This window comes from Triticum aestivum, chromosome 6B (assembly GCF_018294505.1).
Source record: "Triticum aestivum cultivar Chinese Spring chromosome 6B, IWGSC CS RefSeq v2.1, whole genome shotgun sequence".
In the NCBI taxonomy this organism is placed as follows: Eukaryota; Viridiplantae; Streptophyta; class Magnoliopsida; order Poales; family Poaceae; genus Triticum; species Triticum aestivum.
Window position 1 is genome coordinate 666,681,386 of NC_057810.1, and position 23,873 is coordinate 666,705,258.

The following is a 23,873-nucleotide window of genomic DNA, read 5'->3' on the forward strand; positions in this document are numbered from 1 at the left end:
CCGGAGGGAGCACCTTCCCAGAGGCGTCCACCCGAAGCTCCGACTTCATTGAGGAGTCGGTAGTGGCGTACTTGTGTGCTATAATCAGCAGCTCGTCGAGTGTAGCCGGCTCGTCGCAGAGGAGTCGGTGCTTGAGGAGGGTGCCTTCTCAACACCCGGCAGTGAAGTACTCTATATCTTTCACCTCGTGCACCCCTTCGCAGGAGTTGCAGAGTTCGGCCCACCGCGCCAGGTAGTCGTGACTGGACTCGATTGGGCCTTGGACGCACAGAGAGAGCTGGCGAGGCTTGGGCGCCCGCTTGGACGTGTTGGTGAAGTTGCGGATGAAGATTTTAGTTAAATCCACCCAACTATTAACGTTGTAGGGCTTGAGGCTGTTCAGCCAGGTGCGTGCCGTGGCTTGAAGCATGAGGGGGTCGTACTTCACGGCAACACGCCTGTTGCCGTTTGCTATGCTGACTGCGGTGGAGTAGTCGATCAAGCAGTCTTCCGGCTTCACCAAGCCGTTGTACTTGGGTGTGTCTCTTGGCAGCGAGAACCCTTTGGGGAAGGGCTCGTCGCGAATGCGGGGGCCAAAACAAGGCGGGCCAACCGCATCCTCTTCTTCTAGCGCCAGGTATCGTGCCAGGCGGTCGATCCGATGGCGGGCATCGTTTGCTTCGATTCCTTCCTGGTGGCCCAGCCGGCTGCTGAGCATCGGGTGTTCAACAGGCTGCGGGGAAGGATATCTCTCCTTGCGAGGTGGAGGAAGAGGCGGACAATCGGTTCACCGCTCCACGGCTCATGGGCGTCCGTCTTTGTTGCGCTCAATGCCGAGGTGTGTCCGACTGCGGCTAGCAGCCGGCTCTCTGTCTTTTCGCTCGCGGGCGCCACCTGCAGTCAGCGTCTGGGAGGTCGCGTCGTGCTCTCAGCGGAGGGGAGGATTCTCGGTGCAGGCGCCGGCTTCATGCCGCTCGACAGCCGTGTCGATGAGCTGCTGGATGCGCTCTGTCATGTAGCATCGTTCGTCACCGTCCAGGTTCTCTAGCTCGTCTGCTGCCGCCTGGGCAGGACACAGGTTCTCGATGGGTGTGGCGTAGACTAGGCGGTCGGCCCCCAGCATGCTGGCGATAGCGGCACCACGCTGTTTGATAGTGCCCAGGCGGCTAGGCCCGCCAGCGGCATGATCAACCTCGCGCTGATAGGCCTCGGTGAGGCGTCTCATGGAGGCTAGCTTCTTGCCGCTCTCAATGAGCGCAAGGCAGTGGGCCTCCAGTGTATTGGCATCGGCGTCGCCTGCGATGGGTGCAGACAGGTCGGGTATTGTCGCCTGCAGCGCGTCGGGGGCGTCCGCACCGGATGCTGCGCTGTGGCTAATGACGAGCACCTCGGTGACGGTGCTGCCGCCGCTGTCGACATGAGGGAGGGGGTCGTCGATGACCACTACGTTGGTGGGGAAGGCGTCAAGGGATGCCATGTCAGAGTCGACAAGCATCGGGTCGGTGGAGCCAATCTACTCCAAGTCGGAGGTGGGCTCGCTGGCGATGTCAAGCTTGCCAAGGAGGTCGATGAGGCAGCTCTCGGAGCTGGCTGCGCCGTGCCCGGTGCGGGCTCGTCGGAGAGGAGGATCTCGCCGAGGAGATCGGTGAGGCAGCCTGCTGCATAGGCGGCTTCGATGCCATGCAGCGCGTCAATGTAAGCGCCATCGGGCGTGCTGGGCTGGCTATGCTCGGTGGGAAGGAACAGGGTTCCCGTCCAGAGCAGGTCTCCGGACGACGGTGCACCTAGCCCCACGGTGGGCGCCAAATGTTAGGTGGTTGGTGCGACATATGCCAAGGGATGACTAATCATTGTGGGGGCTAGTAAGACGTCACCAATGCCTGGAAACGGGATGAGGCGAAGACATGCACGCCGACGGGTTCGGGGCTCTCCTAGGAGATAACACCCCTAGTCCTGCTCTGCGGGGTCTCCACATGATCACTAAGTCAACAAGTAGCTACAAGTTGCTCCTTGAGCTGTTCGGCTAGAGGAGGAAGATGGGCAAGGCTAGCTCTACTCCTCTCTCTATGTGTGTATGGGAAACTCTAAGAGATCAACCCTTTGCATGGGTGCTCTGGGGGGTTTATATAGGCTTACCCCCCAGGGGTACAATGGTAATCCGGTCGGGTGTAGGCCCAGGCCGTCGGTGTCTTTGGTCGCCGGGTTCTCCGCCGGCCACTGGGGCCCGCCGACTGGTGGGTCCTGCCGGTTGCCAGGCTCTAGGCCAACAGGTTGGCCCCATCGCCTGTGGGCCCTGTCGGCTGCTCATCACTGTGCCCTCGCCCCTGATGACGGTGGCTTGGTCGGGCCGAGCGTGGCCACAGTACCGCCGCCTGGTGGGCGTTCACTGTAGCCACACCCCGTCTTATCTGGTTAATGGCCCACAAACTTCGAGGGGAGAGGAGGGCCGGCTGTTCGGAGCCGGCCTCCTCCTCCGCCGACTGGTCTAGGCATGTCGCCTTCTAGTATCTCACTGGTAGGTAGGGTCCGCCACCTGCGGGCCATACCGACAACCCGTCGTGGGAGTATGGCAGCTCTGCCATGGATGATGTCATAGTCAACGTGGCAATAATGCCGCGTCGGGCTAGGGATGGCCGCCCGGTACGGCGCACTGTGATCACGCCCGCTCCGGGATTCAGGGGTGACAGTCTACACTGTAGCCACGCCCCGTCTCGTCGCCGTTATGTGGGTGCAAACTTTAAGAGAGCATGGGTGGGCCGCCTGTTAGGAGTCGGCCATTCTGGTGGCCGTCTGCTAGGAGTCGGCCCACTTTGGGACCGCTCATTGAGCCTTGCCACCTTCCTGCAGCCACGGAAAGGCGGCTCTTCGTCTTGGATGCTTGAGGGGCGCAGCCAACCCCTATGTCTTGAAACGCCATGAGAGGCAGATAAGACTATCCGTGGTCATTTACTCCGACATCTGAGGACACAAAAGTCTCTGCCTTCTTATCCTTGAGATAAGTTCCTTGAAACTCACCCAATTACTCGGGTAGATCTTGCGATGATCTTCGGGCCGTAAAAAGAATCATTCTTTGGCCATTGCACACTGGAAGCTGAGTGACTCCTAACCGGCTGGAAAATGCATAGTCTTCAAGAGTAACAAATCTCAGTAGACTTTGATCAATTTCTTTGTGGCGCTTTAGGAATTGGTTGGTTTTTCTCACTTACAATATCTTGAAATTAGTGCGTGCAGTGATGCTCTCTGTGTAACACTAGGCAGGAATTTTTCTCGAGCAACCACCTGCTATCTGCGAGGTTAGATTTCTATTGATAGTTGCATCCCATGGTTGGCTAGCGATATGTCTGTTAGACATGGGCACCTAGCAATGTGTTGTTGCTAACCGTGATATATCTATATCTATATCTATATCTATATCTATACCAATATAAAAAGGCCCAAAGGGACAGATCCAATTAATCTTGGTCATCAAAACATGTCAATCCAACGACCTAAACTGCTTCAATGTCGAGCGCTCAACATGTTTAGCGTGCAATTAATTTCATGTCAAATATAGTGCTAATCACATGATAACACGGAAATAATAGATCCTAAAAAAACACAAATAATATCCTACTTAATATGCGCATGCATTTAATATACTTCCGAATTAACGTGCATTGCATGTACATATTGACTAGTAATAGTAAAAAAATTGAACTCTCAAATTCACCTGTTCCTCAAAACTTAGGACAACCTCAATGGCCACTTTCCTAACTCCTTAGCGAAGAAGTCGAACTCAGGTGTTTCAGAAAATCACCTTCACCACAAGAGCTCGAAGACTTTTCCTGAAAAGAGATTTTCAAGTCTTCACTCATTAGCATAGATAGGTTTGTTTGATCACACTCAAATACTTTCTATCTTGCTTCACTTTGACCCCCTTAACAGTACGGTTTTTTCCACGACTCAAAAAAGAATAAAAGAAACTAACAGATAATCCCTATTCTTCAAACTTCAATTCTTTAGAGGGCACTATGAGTTGTTAAATGTTATCACAACATTTTTAGGGGTCATAACCCATTATTTTAACCAAATCATCGGGGACTTCATCTGTGTGTACTCACAAATGCATTAGTTTTTTAATAATTTTATCATTAATCATCCAAAACCCACAAAGGGCACTAAATGCACTTACACTTTCAGCTTTTCTGTGGAGACCAAATCATTTGGATCAACATTTTTACTACTTTTGGGTGGTCTTTTCTCACTTCTTTTGTTTTGACTCGGTAGCATCCATCTAATGTGAATTTTCAACCCGCGTTCAAATACTGCAGCTATCTAGCCTAGCAAATCAAGTTCTCCTGATGCTGAAATTCCAATGACATAGCTCTATGCTATTGTCTTCTCGAATTGCCCACTTCATAATTGTCCACGAAAAGCATATTGTCCATATGCGATGTGTTTAATAAATATTTCATAACATTACATATCTAGCGAGTTAAATTGATGATCCAGAAGTACGCGGATGCCTTATGCACCGGAAGGAGTGGTTACTTTCGTTCGTGGTACACGCCGACTGAGAGTTTCGAGCTGTCATTTGCTCGAAGCAAAGAAGTCGACCTTTGCGAGCCGAAAGAAGTATCCGACGAGTTTCCCAGATTGTCTTCTTCCCGGACGAAAGATAGCTCTCATCTTCTCACCTGTGTGTCATCACTTACTGCTTCGAGAACGAGCTGAGACGTGGCAACCCGGACGCGCCCAGCGCCTGCACACGTCCGCCCTCTCTTTATGGGCAAGCCACCAGTCACCGCCCCCCAGCCCCACGACCCACCCGCGCGAGCACACGTACCACCCTACCGTGGCACTCGATCCGTCCGACCCGTCCGGCTATCTTTATCCCCTCGCCACAAACTGCTTTATAAATAGTGCCTCGTGCTGCACCTGCTTACACAACAAAGTGTACCGACAAAAAGAAGTACAAACAGCAGCATACTAGATTTTGATTCCCCCTGTGACAAGCTCAGCTCAGCGCAGCGCAAGATGGAGTACCAGGGACAGCAGCAGCGTGGCCGCGTCGACGAGTACGGCAACCCGGTGGCCGGACATGGCGTCGGCACCGGCATGGAGACGCACGGCGGCGTCGGCACCGGCGCGGCCGCCGGTGGGCATTTCCAGCCCATGAGGGACGAGCACCAGACCGGCCGTGGGATCCTGCACCGCTCCGGCAGCTCCAGCTCCAGCTCGGTGCGTATATACGGTGCTTCTTTTGCTGATACTACTAGCATACATGGTTTGTGTTTTGTATACTGATTTTTCTCGTTGGTCGTCATAGTCTGAGGATGATGGCATGGGCGGGAGGAGGAAGAAGGGCATCAAGGAGAAGATCAAGGAGAAGCTCCCCGGTGGCCACGGTGACCAGCAGCACACCGGTGGCACCTACAGACAGCAGGGTACTGGCATGGTCGGCACCGGCGGCACCTACGGGCAGAAGGGTCACACTGGGATGACCGGCACCGGCGGCACCTACGGGCAGCAGGGTCACACTGGGATGACCGGCACCGGCGGCACCTACGGGCAGCAGGGCCACACTGGGATGACCGGCACCGGCGGCACCTACGGACAGCAAGGCCACACCGGGATGGCCGGCACCGGGGCGCATGGCACCACGGCCACTGGTGGCACCTACGGGCAGCCGGGCCACACCGGGATGACAGGCACGGGGGCGCACGGCACCGGAGGCACCTACGGGCAGCACGGCACTGACACCGGCGAGAAGAAGGGCATCATGGACAAGATCAAGGAGAAGCTCCCAGGCCAGCACTGAGCGCTGAGGAGAGCCCGCGGCCGCCACTTCTGAGAGTGGAGGTGCCGGTCGACCACCGTTGCAGAATCAATAATAAGATCGCGATACGATACAATAAAATTCCACCATACAACGTGAGCCTAGTTCACCTAGCTCACTTGCGTGTTGGAGGAGCCACTGTATCTAGGCTCAAGTTTACGTGAACAAACAGTGTTTTGAGTTTTTCGTCTGTTTATTACACTGTATAATCTTGTAAGTTTCCTGTGGTTAAACCCTGTATGTACGCTTTACGGTATGGTCCTCGCGTACAGGTTAGTTCTTTATCAAATAAATAATACCGTCTTAAGAGTAGCTTAAGAGCGTCATATGTCTTTTCTTTTTCAAGGAAAGCCCCATGGCGCACTTCATTTATTATTAAAAAGGACTACATCATTGAAAACATCACTTCTAATAAAACTCGGGAGTATCACCCTCCCAAAAACTATGAATTTGAATCAAAAGCATATCTAGCAATCTTGTGCGCCACCCCATTAGCTTCCGTAGAACAATGAATAACCTTGATAGAGCCATGCACTTGGAATTTGTGGAAACATTCCATCAGTATAGCAGCATATGGACCTAGCACCTCTGTCTCACCATTACATACTTCAGCAATCACCAGGCCGGTGGTTTCAATTTTCCCCTTTTCATTTTCGTTTTATGAACTTCTTTCAAATTCTCGAATACTTGCTGAAATCATGAGCATTTTTGCAATTCATGAATATATTTTAAAATCATGAACATTTTTTGAAATAATAAACATTTTTCGAACACCGGACATTTTTTTATGAAGTCCCGAGCTTTTTCTGAAATTGTGAAATTATTTAGAGTATGCAAACATTTTTAGGAAGTTTTCGAATCGACGAACAGTTTTCTGAGCCGGCAATCATTTTTCAAAATTTTGGTAAAAAAATAAATTCATGAATATTGTTTTGTTTATATGAACATTTTTAGAAAATGCATGAACAGCTTTTGAATTCATGAACATTTTTTGACTCAGCGAGCATAATCGATGAACCTTTTTGAAATTGGGGAGCAAAATTAGAAATCATGATTTTATTGAATTTTGTTTTCTGTATGTAACAAAAAAAATATAAATTCTCCAACATGTTCCAAATATGCAATCGTTATTTTAAAATTATGAATATATTTTTATTTCCTGAATATTTTTGTGAAATCATGATTTTTTTTATAATATCCAACAGTTTTATAAAATCACCAGATTTTTTTGAATTCGTGAATATTTTACATTTTTCTGAGCTTTTTTGAATTCACGAACATTTTGTTTCGAAACTCGCAACTTTTTAAAATTTGACAACCCCCAATAATTTTAATGAAGGAAAAACAGAAACAAAATTGAGAAAATGAAAGGTAAGAAAACAAGCGCTTCCTATTCAGAGAGAAAAAGGGAGAGAATAAGGAATGAAACTAGGATCGAACTCCTGTCTCCAGGATAGAAGAGTGAGCCTTAGCTACTGTGGTGCTTATGCGCTTGTGATATTTAAGGATATCATCGTATAAGGGTGTGTCTGGTTGAGGAACAAACTGTCACGGAATGAAATGGTTCCATTCCAGAGGAACGGGTCGGTTTCGTTCCTGTATTTGGTAGGTGCAAAAAAGTAGAACGGGTTGGTTCCGTTTCAGTGTTTGGTTTGAAAGAATGGAATGAAAAATAGAATAACAGAAATTCAAAATTTTGGCAGCATTTCATTTGTATTTTCAAAAAAAACAACATAACAATATATATTGACATAGAACTCAATTTTCAGCAATGAAGTAGCAAGTTCATTTGGTACATCCAGAAGCAATCAGCCATTACATGTCTTTAACATACAAATAACCAAAGCAAAGTGCACTACAGCCATACACCATTACATAGCAGCACATATTGAAATAAAAATTGGGTAACCATGGATCTGCGTACTACACAGAAGCACATATATATGAAACAAATTGAGGAGGAACATGGCACACAGGAAATAAAATCTGCCCAAACATGAACATATACAGAGATATGCAAAGGGGTAGTGGAAACTGCACCTTGCCTCCGCTGCTAGCTGCTGATCTAGACCTTCTGCAGCACCTCCGGTCGCCCCTACGTGGTAGCCGCCCCGCTGCTTCGTCGCTGCTCCTAGGATCTGGATCGTGGCCGATCTGATTTGTCGTTGCTGCTTGCTAGGTCGCCGCCATGATGCAGATGCGCGTCATCACAGAGGAGACGACGGGAGGAAGGTGAAGCCGGGCCGGGGAGGGATGGAGAAGGCAGATCGAGAGGGGGGAGAAGCGGGAGGGTGGCGGTGCTAGTCGAGGAGCAGCGAGAGAGGGGGAGATGCGGGAGCAGCGAGAGGAAAGCGATAGGGTACGGGTGCGGGGCGAGGGGCTCGTTCCCTGTCGTCCGGCCGATTTCGAGGTATGCCTCGGTTCGGCATAATGAGCGAATATTCCCTTTCCTGGGACGAGTGGGTTCTGAATTGTTCGACTTACTAAACGCTGGAATGGGCCGTGGGAATGGGTCGGACCCATGACGTTCTACCCGGTGACAACAACCAAACACACCCTAAGAACCAAAGCTGACAACGACTTTGAAAGAAAAAAAATTGAATCGTTTTCTTCACTTATAGTTGATATAGTTAGTAATTTATGGCTGTTTTGGGGGTAATTTTAGGGTGGACGGGCGAAACTCCGTCTTAGATACAGTTGTAGAAATACATGAGTAAAGAGAATATAAATGTTATGAATTTAGTTCAAATAGAAATGGTTGAAGACTAATACTAGGCTTTTGCTCTATGATTACATTTGAAGTCATTTCAAGTACTGACATGTTCACCACTAAGGGCATCACCAAAGCGGACCCACAAATCGCTTGCAATTGTCTGGACTGCTCGGTCCGGGCGTGTTTTGCATGCAACACGGGTCTATACCGGTCTGTCGAGTGGTTCGAACATATTTTTTCCCGTAAATCAGAGACGAACTGGGGGCGGGGCCGGGAGTCCAGACAACACCCATGTAGGACTCTGACACCCCCGGCCACCCAAAACCCCACCAAAACCACTCCCGACCCCGTGCCTTCATCCTCCCATTTTCTCTCCCTCTGTTTTTCTCTCTTGCCTTCACCGCCGCTCCATCATGCAAGCATGTGTTGCAGTTGTTCGTGGACCTACTAAACAATGGATCCGAAGGCCTTGTGAGAGATGATGACCTGTTGTGTAATCATCCACAAAATGATCATGGAGGATGATGGTGAGGATGTTGTCGTAGTTCTTGAATTTAAGAACATGGGTGATCCTATCAAACTTACAGACCAGAATTTGTCCACATTTGAAGAGTTTGTTGAAATGCATCAACAAATTCGTCATCGAGAAACTCACTAGCAACTGAAGTAAGATATGATTAAGCATATTGAGCAGTTAAAGGGGACAACGATGTTGGGTGTAATAATTGAACTATTTTAAATTAGAACTACTACTCATTTGAACATTTGAACTATTCTAGACTAAATATATGGCTATTTGAGCGTGCGAACTTAAAAGAAATTGGGCCCGGATGTATGCGGATAGTGTGTTAAATGATCGGCTCCTGCATCCGTGTTCACGGACTAATCCCTGATCACGGACGGACGCGGGAGAAAATTTGCGAGTCAGCATTGGAGATGCCCTATTATGGCTTTGCTATCATCATATCATCATCATCATCATTATTAATACTTGTACTACTACTGTTACTATTATTATTATGGAATTTGTGGGACTAAAGTTGGATTGCGGATTGGAGCCATCTTGCTCAATATATTTGTGTTTTTGTTTTGTTTCTCTTCATTACAAATTACATTGTTATGAGGGAAGGTATATCACCCCACTCCATCGGTCCAGCCAGTCTAACTTTATATCAGTAGGATGCCTTTCCAGAGATAGGTACCCTTGTGATTTTCAGCTCTTACGTATTTATTCTACTAGATGATACCACACGTGTTGTTGTGGTATTTTTTTAAATGAAATGCACAATTAGGTGCTACATAAATAACTAAAACTAACAAAAACAAAATTTAAAAGTATTTTTGATATACACTTTAAAAACATTAAAAATTATGAAGCATATAACAAAAGCATATGTCAAAGAGGAAAAAAATAGATTGCAACTAAAAGAGTGTCATTCTGAAATAATCTAAAATATCTACTACATAGGTATGCTCCAAGCGCCCAACACATATATCGTGTCCATGAGGGCACAAAACTTAGTGCGAGAAAATTAATTGATAACTTAAATGAATGAACATCATATGAGAGGGCAGTGCTGCATGGACATAGTAATGCAAAAAATGTAACCTATAAGTTACATGTATGACTTACTGATGTGGCATGGTTGTATGTAGTAAAAATAGATAACATGTTGTAGTTATTTAGCAATAGAGAAAACGAGTGTAGTTTCTAAAAAAAAGTGAAGCATCAACTATATAGGTATGCTCCAAGCATCCAACACATATACCATGTCTAAGGAGCACAAAACATAATGCAAAAAATTAACTGATGTTCTTATATTGCATGAACTGATGATGTGACAGTGCTGCATGCTGGAATTTTGTCTATTTTGGGCCTAGCCCAATTGCAGTTACAGAAATTCCTAATAAATCCTAGAGGCCCACGCCAGCCCATTCGTGTAAGGCAAGAGGTGGAACTAAAATTTAGTCCCACATTGCTAGTTTAGAGGGAGTTGGACCTCTTTATAATGGAGGCTCTTTCTCCACATGTATGAGGATGAGAACAAGAGGGACACCCACGCCACGCCACGCCTCGTCACGTCACGACGCGTTGCGGTGCGAGTTGCGGGAATAAGCTGAGCCGATGTCTAAATTTTTGCCACGCACGATGGGTATACGAAAGGTCACTCGGAAGCTGAAACGTTTTTGCTGTAGTGGAGATTGAATACGAACGGCGCACCTCTTCGCCTGCTGCCTGTTCGTTTTCGTCTCCCTCGTTCTCTTCAGCTCCCGGTGCAGCCTCTCACCTCCTTCTCTTGCGCCTATAAAAGGGAGGTCGCTCCTCTCAGAAAGACGCATCAGAACCTCTTCTTCCTCTCGCCACAAGTTCCTGAGCACTGTGCTGCTGCTATGTTCTTCCCCATCCCGACTTGCGGCGTGCACCGAAGGTCGGGACAGTAGGCCTCCAAAACCGCACCTTTTGAGTCATGTACAGAAGAAGGGTGATAAGGTTTTTGGGGAGCGCTTCGCACGACTATTGACTTCTTTGTCACGGACGTCCCGAACTCCGACGACTACTTCCCCAACGACGACTTCTTCCCCGACGTCGACAACCTCCTCGACGACATGGCTGGCGAGGACACCGACCCCAAGTCCAGCTCTTCTGCTGCTGCTGTCCCGTACGCGTTCTTCCTCTTTCTATTAGAGGCCCTGCTACAGTTCCTTGTTCTAGTGTTTGCCCTAGATATGTTAGACTCTGTTTCATATATGCAACTTGCTATATTGTCTACTTTATATGTGTTTAGTTATAGTTCATATATGAAGATGATGTTTACCTTCTCTTTGTCAAATCGCATGACCTGTTTTATCACTGCTATACTAGTCGTGCTTTATCTAGTATTTCTGTTAATAAAATCATTCGGTAAATTGCTCATATTTCCAACAATCCAAAAACCTTATTATAGGCAATTTACCCCGAGTGGTTTTGCTTCTTCCATGAAACCTCCTATGTTTGAGGGTATCCACTATAAGAGGTGGCGCGTGAGATCAGTCTTATGGTTTCAAACCATGAGTTGCTATGACGCCACTCTCGGCAAACCTGAAGGAGAGCTTGATGCTCAACAGGCACAAGCTTTTCAGAAAATGGATACTCTGTTTAAGGCTGCTCTCTTGAGTGTTCTTGGTGAGAACATAGTTGATGCTTATGCGTCAATTGATAATGGAAAAGATATGTGGGATGCACTCGAGGCCAAGTTTGGGGTCTCGAATGCTGGCACTGAGTTGTACATCATGGAGCAATTCTATGATTACAGGATGACTGAAGAGCGCTCCATGGTTGAGCAAGCTCATGAGATACAGTCATTTGCTAGAGACTTGAGCACTTCAGTTGTATGCTACCGGACAAGTTTGTTGCCGGAGGTATCATCACTAAGCTTCCTCCTTCATGGAGGAACTTTGCTACCTTACTGAAACATAAGAGACATGAGTTTTCCGTCCCGGATCTCATTGGCACTCTTGATGTGGAAGAAAAGGCGAGAGCAAAGGACACACGTACTCGAGGTATTGAGGGAGAATCTAGTGCCAATATGGTATAGAAGAAGAACTTCTAGCCCCACAAGTTCACGAACAAGGGCAAGTTTGATGGTAAAGCAAAGTTTGATGGGAAGAACAAGGCTGTGCAACACACGAACTTCAAGAAGAAGAATGACAAGAAGAAAGGTGTTTGTCATGTGTGTGGGGATCCTGATTATTGGGCTCCTAGTTGCCCCAATCGCTATGATAAGCGTCATCCTGGGAAAGGCGGCAAGACCGCTAATGTTGTCATTGGAGACACTAAAATGAAGGATGCTGGACCGCAGGGACTTCAACCGTGCTGATGGGCAACAGTTCAAGTGCTTCTATTCGTGGTGTTGGCACGGCCAATCTGAAGTTTACTTCGGGGAAGATCGTGCGGCTGAAGAACATGCATTATGTCCCCTCCGTCAATAAAAATCTTGTTAGCGGATCTCTTCTGAGTAGAGATGGCTACAAACTTGTCTTTGAGTCGAATAAATTTGTAATATCCAAGTATGGAACCTTTGTTGGTAGAGGCTATGAGTCAGGAGGACTATTTCGTTTATCCTTATCAGACGTTTGAAATAAAGTTGTTAATCATATTTGCAACAATAGTGAATCAAATGTGTGGCATTCACGTCTTTGTCATGTTAACTTTGGTTGCATGTTGCGACTAGCGAAGTTGAACTTAATCCCTAGTTTCACCACTGTCAAGGGATCCAAGTGTCAAGTGTTTGTGCAAGCTAAGCAACCTCGTAACTCTCATGTGACTACGGAAACGAGAAATCTTGCACCACTAGAACTCATACATTCAAATTTATGTGAAATGAATGGGTTTTGACAAAAGGTGGAAAGAAATATTTCATGACGTTAATTAACAACTCCACTAGATACTGCCGTGTGTATCTTCTGAAATCTAAGGATGATGCTTTGAACTTTTTCAAGATCTATAAAGCTGAAGTGGAAAACCAACTTGATCGGAAAATCAAGAGGCTTAGGTCCGACCGTGGTGGAGAGTATTTTTCCAATGAATTTGATACTTTTCGTGTTGAACATGGTATAATCCATGAGAGGACGCCTCCCTATTCACCTCAGTCAAATGGGGTGGCCGAAAGAAAGAACCGTACTCTAACAGATTTGGTTAACGCCATGTTAGACACACCGGGTCTCTCCAAGGCATGGTGGGGGGAGGCGATATTGATTGCATGTCATGTCCTAAACTGAGTTCCCACAAAGAATCAAGAGATAACTCCATTCAAGGAATGGGAGAAGAAAAGATTAAAAATCTCTTATCTACGAACCTGGGGTTGTTTGGCGAAAGTCAATGTGGCAATTCCAAAGAAGCGCAAGCTTGGACCAAAGACCGTGGATTGTGTTTTCCTGGGATATGCTTTTCATAGCATTGGTTATAGATTCTTGGTTGTAAAATCTAAGGTACCTGACATGCATGTCGGTACGATCATGGAGTCGAATGATGCGACTTTCTTTGAAGATATCTTTCCAATGAAGGATATGACTACCTCATCTAATCAGGAGATGCCTAGTTTCGTCGAATCAGGAACTGGTTATAATTACCGAACCAGCCATTTCGATGGAACACTTTGAAAATCCTATGGAGGAGAACAATAAAGTTCCTACTAGGAGCAAGAGACAGAGGACTGCAAAGTCCTTTGGTGATGATTTTCAAGTGTATCTCATAGATGACACTCCCAGTTCTATTTTAGAGGCCTATGCATCTGAAGATGCTGACTACTTGAAGAAGCGGTTCGTAGCAAGATGGATTCCATCTTGGCGAATGAAACTTGGGAGATAACTTATCGTCCTTATGGGTGCAAACCTATAGGATGCAAATGGGTATTCAAGAAGAAGCTTAGGCCTGATGGTACTATTGAAAAGTACAAGGCTCGGCTCGTGGAGAAGGGTTATACCCAAAAGGAAGGTGAAGACTTCTTTGATACTTACTCACCTGTGGCTCGACTGACCACTATTCGAGTTCTACTTTCACTAGCTGCCTCACATGGTCTTCTCATAAATCAAATGGATGTTAAGACTGCTTTCCTAAATGGAGAGTTGGACGAGGAAATTTATATGGAACAACCAGATGGGTTTGTACTAGATGGTAAGGACGGAAAAGTGTGCAAGTTGCTGAAGTATTTGTATGGACTCAAGCAAGCACCCAAATAGTGGCATGAGAAGTTTGAAAGAATTTTAACAGTTGCAGGCTTTGTTGTAAACAAAGTTGACAAATGTGTGTATTATCGCCATGGTGGGGGCGAGGGAGTTATCCTTTGTTTGTATGTTGACGACATACTAATTTTCGAAACAAATCTAAATGTTATTAAGGAGGTCAAGGATTTCCTATCTCGTTGTTTTGAGATGAAGGATTTAGGAGTGGTTGATGTCATTCTGAACATCAAGTTGTTGAGAGACGATAATGGTGGGATTACATTGCTTCAATCTCACTATGTGAAAAAGATCTTGAGTCGCTTTGGCTATAGTGACTGTAAGCCCTCTCCAACACCATATGATGCGAGTGTATTACTTCGAAAGAATCAAAGAATTTCTAGAGATCAATTGAAATATTCTCATATTATTGGCTCACTTATGTACTTAGCCAGTGCTACAAGACCTGACATCTCTTTTGCTGTTAGCAAACTGAGTCGGTTTATCTCAAAACCAGGAGATGTGCATTGGAAAGCTCTAGAGAGAGTTTTGCGTTATTTGAAAGGCACTGCGAAATATGGAATTCACTACACCGGGCACCCAAAGGTGCTTGAAGGGTACAGTGACTCAAACTGGATCTCAGATGCTGATAAGATAAAGGCCACGAGCGGATATGTATTAACTCATGGAGGTGGCGCTGTTTCGTGGAAGTCTTGCAAGCAGACCATCTTAACAAGGTCAAAAATGGAAGCAGAACTCACAGCACTAGATACAGCTACGGTCGAAGCAGATTGGCTTCGTCAGCTCTTGAATGACTTGCCGATTGTTGAGAAACCTGTACCGGGTATCCTTATGAACTGCGACAATCAAACTGTAATCACGAAAGTGAGCAGCTCAAAGGATAACATGAAGTCATCAAGACACATTCAGAGAAGGTTAAAGTTTGTCAGGAAAGTGAGAAACTCCGGAGTTATTGCATTGGATTATATCCAAACGTCTAAAAATTTGGCAGATCCTTTCAGTAAGTGTCTATCACGTAATATGATAGATAATGCATCGAGGGAGATGGGAATGAGACCCACAATATGAGTTGTTCAAAGTGGTAACCTAGTCTATGTGATTGGAGATCCTGTGAATTAGATGTGGAAGAGAAGCTATTGGTCAACTAAGAGGAGAGTATCCTGACTATTAATACCACTCCATGAAGATGCAATACTCTCCTAATCTGCATGGCAGGTTGATGTATATCTTAATGTGTTCTAAGTGGCTCTTTGAAGAAGAGATGTTGTCCTGCAGAACATCTTTTGAAGAACGCACCTATATGAGTCTAATTGTTAAACGTCACAATCTATGAGAGTAGGGTTCTCTCTAGTAAACTCATGAAAGGTCTCGGAGTATGACGCATAAGCTCCACCCACGGGGAAGACCCACGGTAGCCAAGTATTCGCAAAAAACTTGCAGTTCAAGGCCCAGTCCATTGTCCAAGTTGCTTACTAGTGTAGCATAGAGTTCTAGGAGGAAGTTCAACTTAACAGTCTCCACTGTAGTACTGGTATATAAAACAGTGTTTGGAACCAAAGGCAAATTTTGTGTGCCTTTGGGATCTGGTGGGGGATTGCTGGAATTTTATCAATTTTGGGCCTAGCCCAATAGCAGTTTCAGAAATTCCTAATAAATCCTAGAAGCCCACTCAGCCGATTCGTGCAAGGAAAGTGGTGGAACTAAAGTTTAGTCCCACATTGCTAGTTTAGAGGGAGTTGGACCTCTTATTCCACTCGCCACAAGTTCCTGAGTATTGCGCTGCTGCTATGTTCTTCCCCATCCTGACTTGCGGCGTGCACCGCAGGTCGGGACAGTAGGCCTCCGAAACCGCATCTTTTGGGTCATGTACGGAAGAAGGGTGATAAGGTTTTTGGGGAGCACTTCGCGCGACTACTGACTTCTTCGTCACGGACGCCTCAGACTCCAACGGCTACTTCCCCAACGATGACTACTTCCCTGACGTCGACAACCTCCTCGACGACATGGCTGGCGAGGACACCGACCCCAAGTCTAGCACTTATGCTGCTGCTGTCCCGTACGCGTTCTTCCTCTTTCTATTAGAGGCCCTGCTACAGTTCCTTGTTCTAGTGTTTGCCCTAGATATGTTAGACTCTGTTTCACATATGCAACTTGCTATACTATCTACTCTAGATGTGTTTAGTTACAGTTCATATATGAAGCTGATGTTTACCTTTTCTTTGTCAAATAGCATGACTTGTTTTATCACTGCTATACTAGTCGTGCTTTATCTAGTATTTCTATTAATAAAATCATTGGGTAAATTGCTCATATTTCCAACACTGCATGGATATGCTAATGCAAAAATGTAACTTAGCATGCATGACATGTTGATGTGGCATGGTTACATGGCTAGGAAAGGAGTAGTGGTTTATGTCACAATTAAATCCAATGTGATTTAAGACACACTTATTGTCGGAGGGATGAACCCCGGGCAGGCAACGGAACCTGGATCCTCTTCAAAAATAGTGGGGCCCGCATCGCCCCTCAAACCGGCACGCGCCCGACCGTGTCGCTCGACCCGGCAAGGCCTGCAACCCGGAAAAACTCTCTGACCCGGCAAAGTACGTCGACCCGGCCTCAGCAACTGGCGCATGGCAGCCGAACCCGGCACGACCAAGGCTTCCCCAACAAGCCGACCCCACCTGTGGTGTGCGTCGCAGTCCAGCCACGGGTCAAGCTCCCGTCCCATCCAGGCCGTACGATGGGACGAGATCTCAATCACCAATGACCAAGACAACAGTGCTTCCACCCATGCCTTTGGTCAGCCGGAGCATGGCAACAGTGCCCCTCACCTACCCGCTGACTGGGGCTGGCGTGGCAACTGTGCTCCCGCCCTCACCGCTGACGGCATCAAGCGGCAACCTGACAGAGAGTATTGTACGCGACTCGACTCGGCCATGCCCCGACGATCGACAAGATGGCGCACAGTCCCCCTAGCACGCGGGGCCCGCACCTAGGGGAACCCGGCGAACCACAAGCCCTCAGCGGGACACAGCCCGGCATCCCGGACACCGACAATACAGACCCACCGACTCGGCGTATTACCATTGTAACCCTGGGTGGGTTGATCTATAAAACACCTCAGGAACCCACACCTACATGGGCATGTACAAGGTAGCATGTGAGAAACAGATACAAGGGACAAGCAAGAAAGCATAGGACTAGCCACCAAACCGCAACACCGGAGAGAAGGAACAGCCCAAGCCTTGGCCAGCTTCCTTCCTCCTCCATACAGCTCCAGGAGAAACATTGTACTATCGATCATCCAACTACACTCAGCAGGACTAGGGGTATTATCTCTCCGGAGAGCCCCAAACCTGGGTATGTCCGGTGTCCCGTGCCCACTCATGCCAACCTCGCCTCTGGAGCCCACCAGCGCCCTCGAGCCTCCTCCTCTCTTTAGCCATCCCTTGGCATCTGCTGTGCACCCACCACGACAGTTGGCGCCCACCATGGGGCAGCTCAAGGAGCTAGCCGGGAGCATGCTTTAGATGGGGCCCTTCTCCTACACCGACGAGTCCGTCGTGCTGGCGGACGATGTTGTCGGCGTGCTTACCGCCTCCTTCGCCGCACTGCGCATCTCCGATGCGTTCGTGGCTGATGAGTACCCCAGCGAGGTGCTTAGCTACTCCGACTCGCCGCTCTCCCTGGGCGGTGGCATTGCCGCCGGGGCGATGGACGTCCATGTGGAGGTTTACGTCACCGACGATGGCGCCTCCTCCTCGTCGAGCAAGACGAGGAAGGCCGTGGAAGCCAGGGCCACTGCGGAATGGACCGAGCCGTCCGATCCGCTGTGCACTGCGATGCAGAGCCTCCGCACCCCCATCGGCACCGACGTCGACGCCACCAACGTCGCCGAGGCCTGATCTTAGCTCGAGGAAAGGCGCCAGCAGATGTTGGACCTGTCTGAGACGCTCGCCGCCACCAAGCGGCGCCTGGAGTCCGCTTAGATGGAGAATGATGCCGCCCACGGATTCACGCCTGCCACGGCTGAGCCAAGTCGGGTCGCCAATGTGCGTACCCGGGGAGGAGCGATTGGTTGGGCCCTCGGCGCCGTCCGAACCGTCTACGAGACCCCAGTGAAGAACATGCGCGCTGCAGAGGCAGCCGCGGTCGGCATGGACCAGCTCACGGGTGAGGAGCTGAAAGAGCGCATTGGGCGGATGCGAGCTCCTCCACGTCGCCAACACCCAGCAGGATTGCCTCAACCAGTTCGCCAAGCCGATGGGATCCAGCTCCGCCCACCTTGGTGGACCCGATGAACTTCTGCACACAGCTTCCTCGCCGCCCGGCGAGGCGCACTCGGCCAAGCCCATACTCGGCGCAACCCGGCCGCCACAGCCGCCGCTGTCCTGGGCAACGAGCCCGCCGCGGAGACCTAGCGTGGACCCGGCCAGCATGGTCGGCGTCCGGCTCCAACTGACCTGGCCCCTCGGGGCCCGGCCGCCAGTCGACTCGGCCCGCGCGCCATCGATGACGCAGACGCTCGCCACCGCCTCGATCAGCTCGCTCGCTCCCTGGAGGTGGAGGAGAGCGGCGCTATCAGACCGGCGTGCTTCGGCCCATGCATCCGGGAGGAGCCCTTCCCCAAAGGGTTCGTGCTCCCCCGCGACACCCCCAAGTACAATAGGACTGTAAAGGCGGAAGACTGGCTCACCGACTATACCACGACCATTGGCATCACCAATGCCAATCGCCATCTCGCCGTGTGCTACGCACCGCTCACACTCCAGGGGTCGGCCCGCACGTGGTTGAACAGTCTGCCGATGGGCAGCATCAATGTGTAGGTCGACTTTGAGGAGGCCTTTGTTCGCAACTTCGCGGGGACCTACAAGCGACCCGGTCGCCCTAGCCAACTCGCCATGTGCGTGCAGGGGCCGACGGAGACCGGTCGCAAGTACCTCGCACGCTGGACCGAGCTCCGAAACAGCTGCGAGGGCGTCCATGAAGTCCAGGCGATCCAGTACTTCGTCAGCGGGTGCCGAGACGGCACCCTCCACAAGCACAAGCTCTTGCGCTCCGAGCTGGCCATCATGGCCGCACTCATGGTGACGGCGGACAAGTACGCCAACGCTGACTCCGCCATGAAGATCCAGGTGGCGCTGGATGAAGCCGGCAATGCGAAGCCGGTTCCTCCCTCGAAGCCGGCCGGTGAAAGCAGCCGGCAGCAGCATCACCAGAACAACAAGCGCAAGGCCGACCAGCCGGCGCAGCGTCACGACAACCGGCATGTTGCGGCCGCCGAGCCTGTGAAGGACCCGGTGGCGAAGCGTCGGAAGACCGGCAAGATGGCGTGGCAACCCGCCATGAGTTTCGAAGAAATGCTCGACGCCCCATGCAAGCACCACAACGGCGCAAGACCCTCCACGCACACGCTTTGGCAGTGTGCCATCACCAAGTGCATCATGAGGGGAGACGTCCCGCCTCCTCCGGCTCCGGCTCCAGCTCTAGGCGCGGGACAGCCGCCTCCGCCTCCACCGCCGCCTCCCGCTGGTGGCGCGATGCGGAACGACGCCTACCCGAACCAGAACGCGGCCTATGTCGTCTTCACCAGCCTCGGCAACGACAAGTGCAGCGAGCGCCTTCTTCGGCAGGAGGTGAACACCGTCGTCCTGGCCAAGCCGGAGTTCATGCACTGGTCGGATCGCCCGATCACCTGGATCCGGGAGGATCACCCAGCAGTCATGCCGAGTCCGGGTGGTTACGCCCTCATCCTCAACCCCACCATCGTCGCGTGGTGCACATGCAAGTTCTCCCGGGTCCTCATCAACGGCGGCAGCAGCATCAACATCCTCTACCGCGACACGATGACCAAGCTCGACCTCAAGGACGAGGACCTGGAGCCGGCCCGGACAATCTTCCACGACATCGTTCCCGGCCTCTCCTGCTCTCCCATTGGTCGGGTCCGGCTCGATGTCCTATTCGGCGACAACAGCCACTTCCGACGCGAACCGATCTGGTTCGAGGTGGTGGACCTGTCCAGCGCATATCATGCATTGCTGGGTCGGCCCGCGCTCACCAAGTTCATGGCGGTTCCCCACTACGCGTACCTGAAGATGAAGATGTCGGGTCCCAAGGGCCTCATCACCGTCACCGGCGACTACCGCAAGTCCCTGGAGTGTGCCCGAGATGGTGCCAAGTTGGCCGAGTCGCTGGTCATTGCCGAGGAGCGGTGCCAGCTCGACCGGATTGTCGCCCTGGCAGGCGAGGCCTCCGCAGCATCGATCCCGACCCCGGACCCGGCCGACGAGGCCGCCTTCAAGCCCTCCAAGGAGACCAAAAAGTGAAGCTCAACCCAGAAGACCCCAGCTGCAGCAAGTATGTTATCGTAGGCGCCCTCCTCGACAGCAAATAGGAAGGTGAGCTCGTCGACTTCCTCCGTGAGAATCGGGATATCTTCGCACGGACCCCCAAGGACATGCCGGGTATCCCGAGGAAGTACGCCGAGCACAAACTTCACGTCTGCAAGGACGCCAAGCCTGTCCATCAACCCCCACGACAATTTTCCAAATAGAAGAGAAGAACCATTGGTGAAGAGGTCGCCAAGCTTTTGGCGGCCGGCTTCATAATGGAAGTGTTTCACCCCGAGTGGCTGGCCAATCCAGTCCTCGTCCTGAAGAAAAACAAGACCTGGCGCATGTGTATTGACTACACCAGCCTCAACAAGGCCTATCCCAAGGATCTGTTTGCTTTCCCACGGATCGACCAAGTCATCGACTCGACCGTCGGGTGCGAGCCCCTGTCCTTCCTGGACGCTTACTCCGGCTACCACCAGATCAAGCTGGACCCGGCCGATGCCCTGAAGACGTCCTTCATCACGCCCTTTGGGGCGTATTGCTACATCACCATGTCGTTCGGCTTGAAGAACGCCGGCGCCACCTTCCAACGCTGCATGCAGAAGTGCCTACTGCCGCAACTCGGCCGCAATATCCACATGTACGTGGACGACATCGTGGTGAAGACCAAGCAGCACCTCATGCTCCTCGATGATTTGAAGGAGACATTCACCAACCTCCACGAATACAAGGTCAAGCTTAACCTAGAAAAATGCGTTTTCGGCGTCCCCACTGGAAAGCTACTCGGCTTCCTCGTCTGGGAACGTGGCACTGAGGCGAACCCGGATAAGATCAAGGCCATCGAGCTCATGCGCAGACCAGCTCGGCTGCGCGACGTCCAGAAGTTCACCGGGTGCTTGGCCTTGGTCAGCCGGTTTCTAAGCCGGCTGGGCGAGAGGGCGCTACCCCTGTACCAACTGATGAAGAAGACAAGCCCGTTCAAATGGAACGGCAAGGCAGACGAGGCCTTCCAAGACCTCAAGCGCATGCTCTCCACCGCACCAGTCCTGGCCGCGCCGACCGGCAAGGAGCCGCTGTTGCTCTACATTGTCGTGACCTCGCGGGTGGTGAGCACTGTGCTGGTGGTCGAGCGACCAGAGAAGGGCAAGATCCAAGTCGTCCAGCATCCAGTCTACTACCTGAGCGAGGTGCTCTCCATATCCAAGCAGAACTACCAGCACTACCAGAAGATGTGTTACGGCGTGTACCTCACCGCCAAGAAGCTGAAGCAGTACTTACAAGAGCACGTCGTCACCGTCGTCAGCACGACGCCTATCGGAGAAATCATCGGGTGCCGGGACGCCTCTGGCCGGGTCGCCAAGTGGGCGATCCAGCTAGCCGTTCGCACCATCCTCTACGAGCCCCGCACCACGATCAAGTCTCAAGCCCTGGCCGACTTCCTCGTCGACTGGACCGAGACCCAGTACTTGCCGCCGCCTCCCGACTCGACGCATTGGCGCATGCACTTCGACGGGTCCAAGATGCGACTCTGCTTGGGGGCCGGCATCGTACTGTCATCCCCGAAGGGCAACCGGCTCTGCTACGCGCTCCAGATCCACTTTGCTGCCTCCAACAACGTCGCCGAATATGAAGCCCTTATGCACGGCCTCTGGCTTACCAAGGAACTCGGCATCCAGCGCATTCCGTGCTACGGTGACTCGGACATGGTGGTGCAGTAGTGCTCCGGCGAATGGGACGCCCGCGACTCCAACATGGCAAGCTACCGATTACTCGTCCAGAAGATGTCCGGATCCTTCGAGGGCTGTGAGTTCCTCCATGTCCCGCGCATGGAGAACGAAGCAGCCGACACGCTCGCCAAGATTACCTCATCACGACAAGCCATCCCGTCTGGCGTCTCCCTCGAGCACCTACGCAAGCCGTCCGTCAAGCCATCGCCGGACTCCGAGTCCATTCATGTTCCAGACGACCCGGCCGCACCTCAAGCCGGCCCGGGGACTGCTGAACCCGGCCCGGGGGCTGCTCAGCTCAACCTGGCCACCGTCAACCCGGACCCGGCTGTCGCCATCCCCGACCCGGGGCTGCTCAACCCGGCTCGGGGGCTGCCGGCTCGGAACCCACCCTGGTGGCCGTCTTCTGTTGGGGATCGTTGCAGAAATAAAAAAAATCTACGCATCACCAAGATCAATCTATGGAGAGACTAGCAACGATAGAGAGGGGAGTGCATCTTCATACCTTTGAAGATCGCTAAGCAGAAGCGTTACAAGAACGCGGATGATGGAGTCGTACTCGTGGCGATTCAAATCGTGGAAGATCCGATCTAGCGCCGAACGGACGGCGCCTCCGCGTTCAACACACGTACAGCCCGCGGACGTCTCTTCCTTCTTGATCCAGCAAGGGGAGAGGAGAAGTTGAGGGAGAACTCCGGCAGCACGACGGCGTGGTGGTGGAGCTTGCAGTTCTCCGGCAGGGCTTCGCCAAGCACCACTGAGGAGGAGGTGGAGTTGGAGAGGGGGAGGGCTGCGCCAGGGGCAAGCGTGAAGCTCCCATGCGCCTCCCCACTATATATAGGGGTGGAGGGGGCTGGTTTCTTGCCCTCCAAGTCCATTGGGGCGTTGGCAAAGGTGGGAGGAAAGAAATCCCATCATTTCCTTCCCCACCGATTGTTATCCCCCCTTTATAGGGATCTTGATCTTATCCTTTCGGGATATGATCTTATTCCTTCTGAGGGGGGATCTTGGTGCGCCTTGACCAGGGGTGTGGGGCCTTGCCCTCACTACCCACGTTCATGTGGGTACCTCCCATGCAGGTGGGCCCCACTCCAGAACCTTCTAGAACCTTCCCGGTACAATACCGAAAAATCCCAAACATTTTCCGGTGGCCAAAATAGGACTTCCCATATATAAATCTTTACCTCCGGACCATTCCGGAACACCTCGTGACGTCTGGGATCTCATCCGGGACTCCGAACAACATTCGGTAACTGCACACTAATTCCCATAACAACTCTAACGTCACCGAACCTTAAGTGTGTAGACCCTACGGGTTCGGGAATCATGCAGACATGACCGAGACAGCTCTCTGACCAATAACCAACAGCAGGATCTGGATACCCATGTTGGCTCCCACATGTTCCATGATGATCTCATCGGATGAACCACGATGTCAAGGATTCAAGCAATCCCGTATACAATTCCCTTTGTCAATCGGTACGTTACTTGCCCGAGATTCGATCGCCGGTATCCCAATACCTCGTTCAATCTAGTTACCGGCAAGTCACTTTACTCATTCCGTAATGCATGATCCCGTG

At 50.7% G+C, this 23,873-nt stretch overlaps 1 protein-coding gene across 1 annotated transcript; it reads left to right on the top strand.

The window, feature by feature from the left end:
* The first annotated feature begins 4,900 nt into the window (after window positions 1–4,900).
* Window positions 4,901–6,109, top strand: LOC543296 (dehydrin DHN4). Its single transcript, XM_044558771.1, has 2 exons — window positions 4,901–5,199; window positions 5,288–6,109. The coding sequence occupies exons 1-2, from the start codon at window positions 4,996–4,998 to the stop codon at window positions 5,777–5,779; spliced, it is 696 nt and encodes a 231-aa protein (XP_044414706.1). The 5' UTR covers window positions 4,901–4,995; the 3' UTR covers window positions 5,780–6,109.
* Window positions 6,110–23,873: the final 17,764 nt, after the last annotated feature.

Bases quoted from the DNA above. Each gene is read 5' to 3' on its own strand.
- LOC543296 (XM_044558771.1), top strand. From the start codon at position 4,996: ATGGAGTACCAGGGACAGCAGCAGCGTGGCCGCGTCGACGAGTACGGC. The intron at 5,200-5,287 runs GTGCGTATATAC...TGGTCGTCATAG, and splicing joins GCAGCTCCAGCTCCAGCTCG to TCTGAGGATGATGGCATGGG.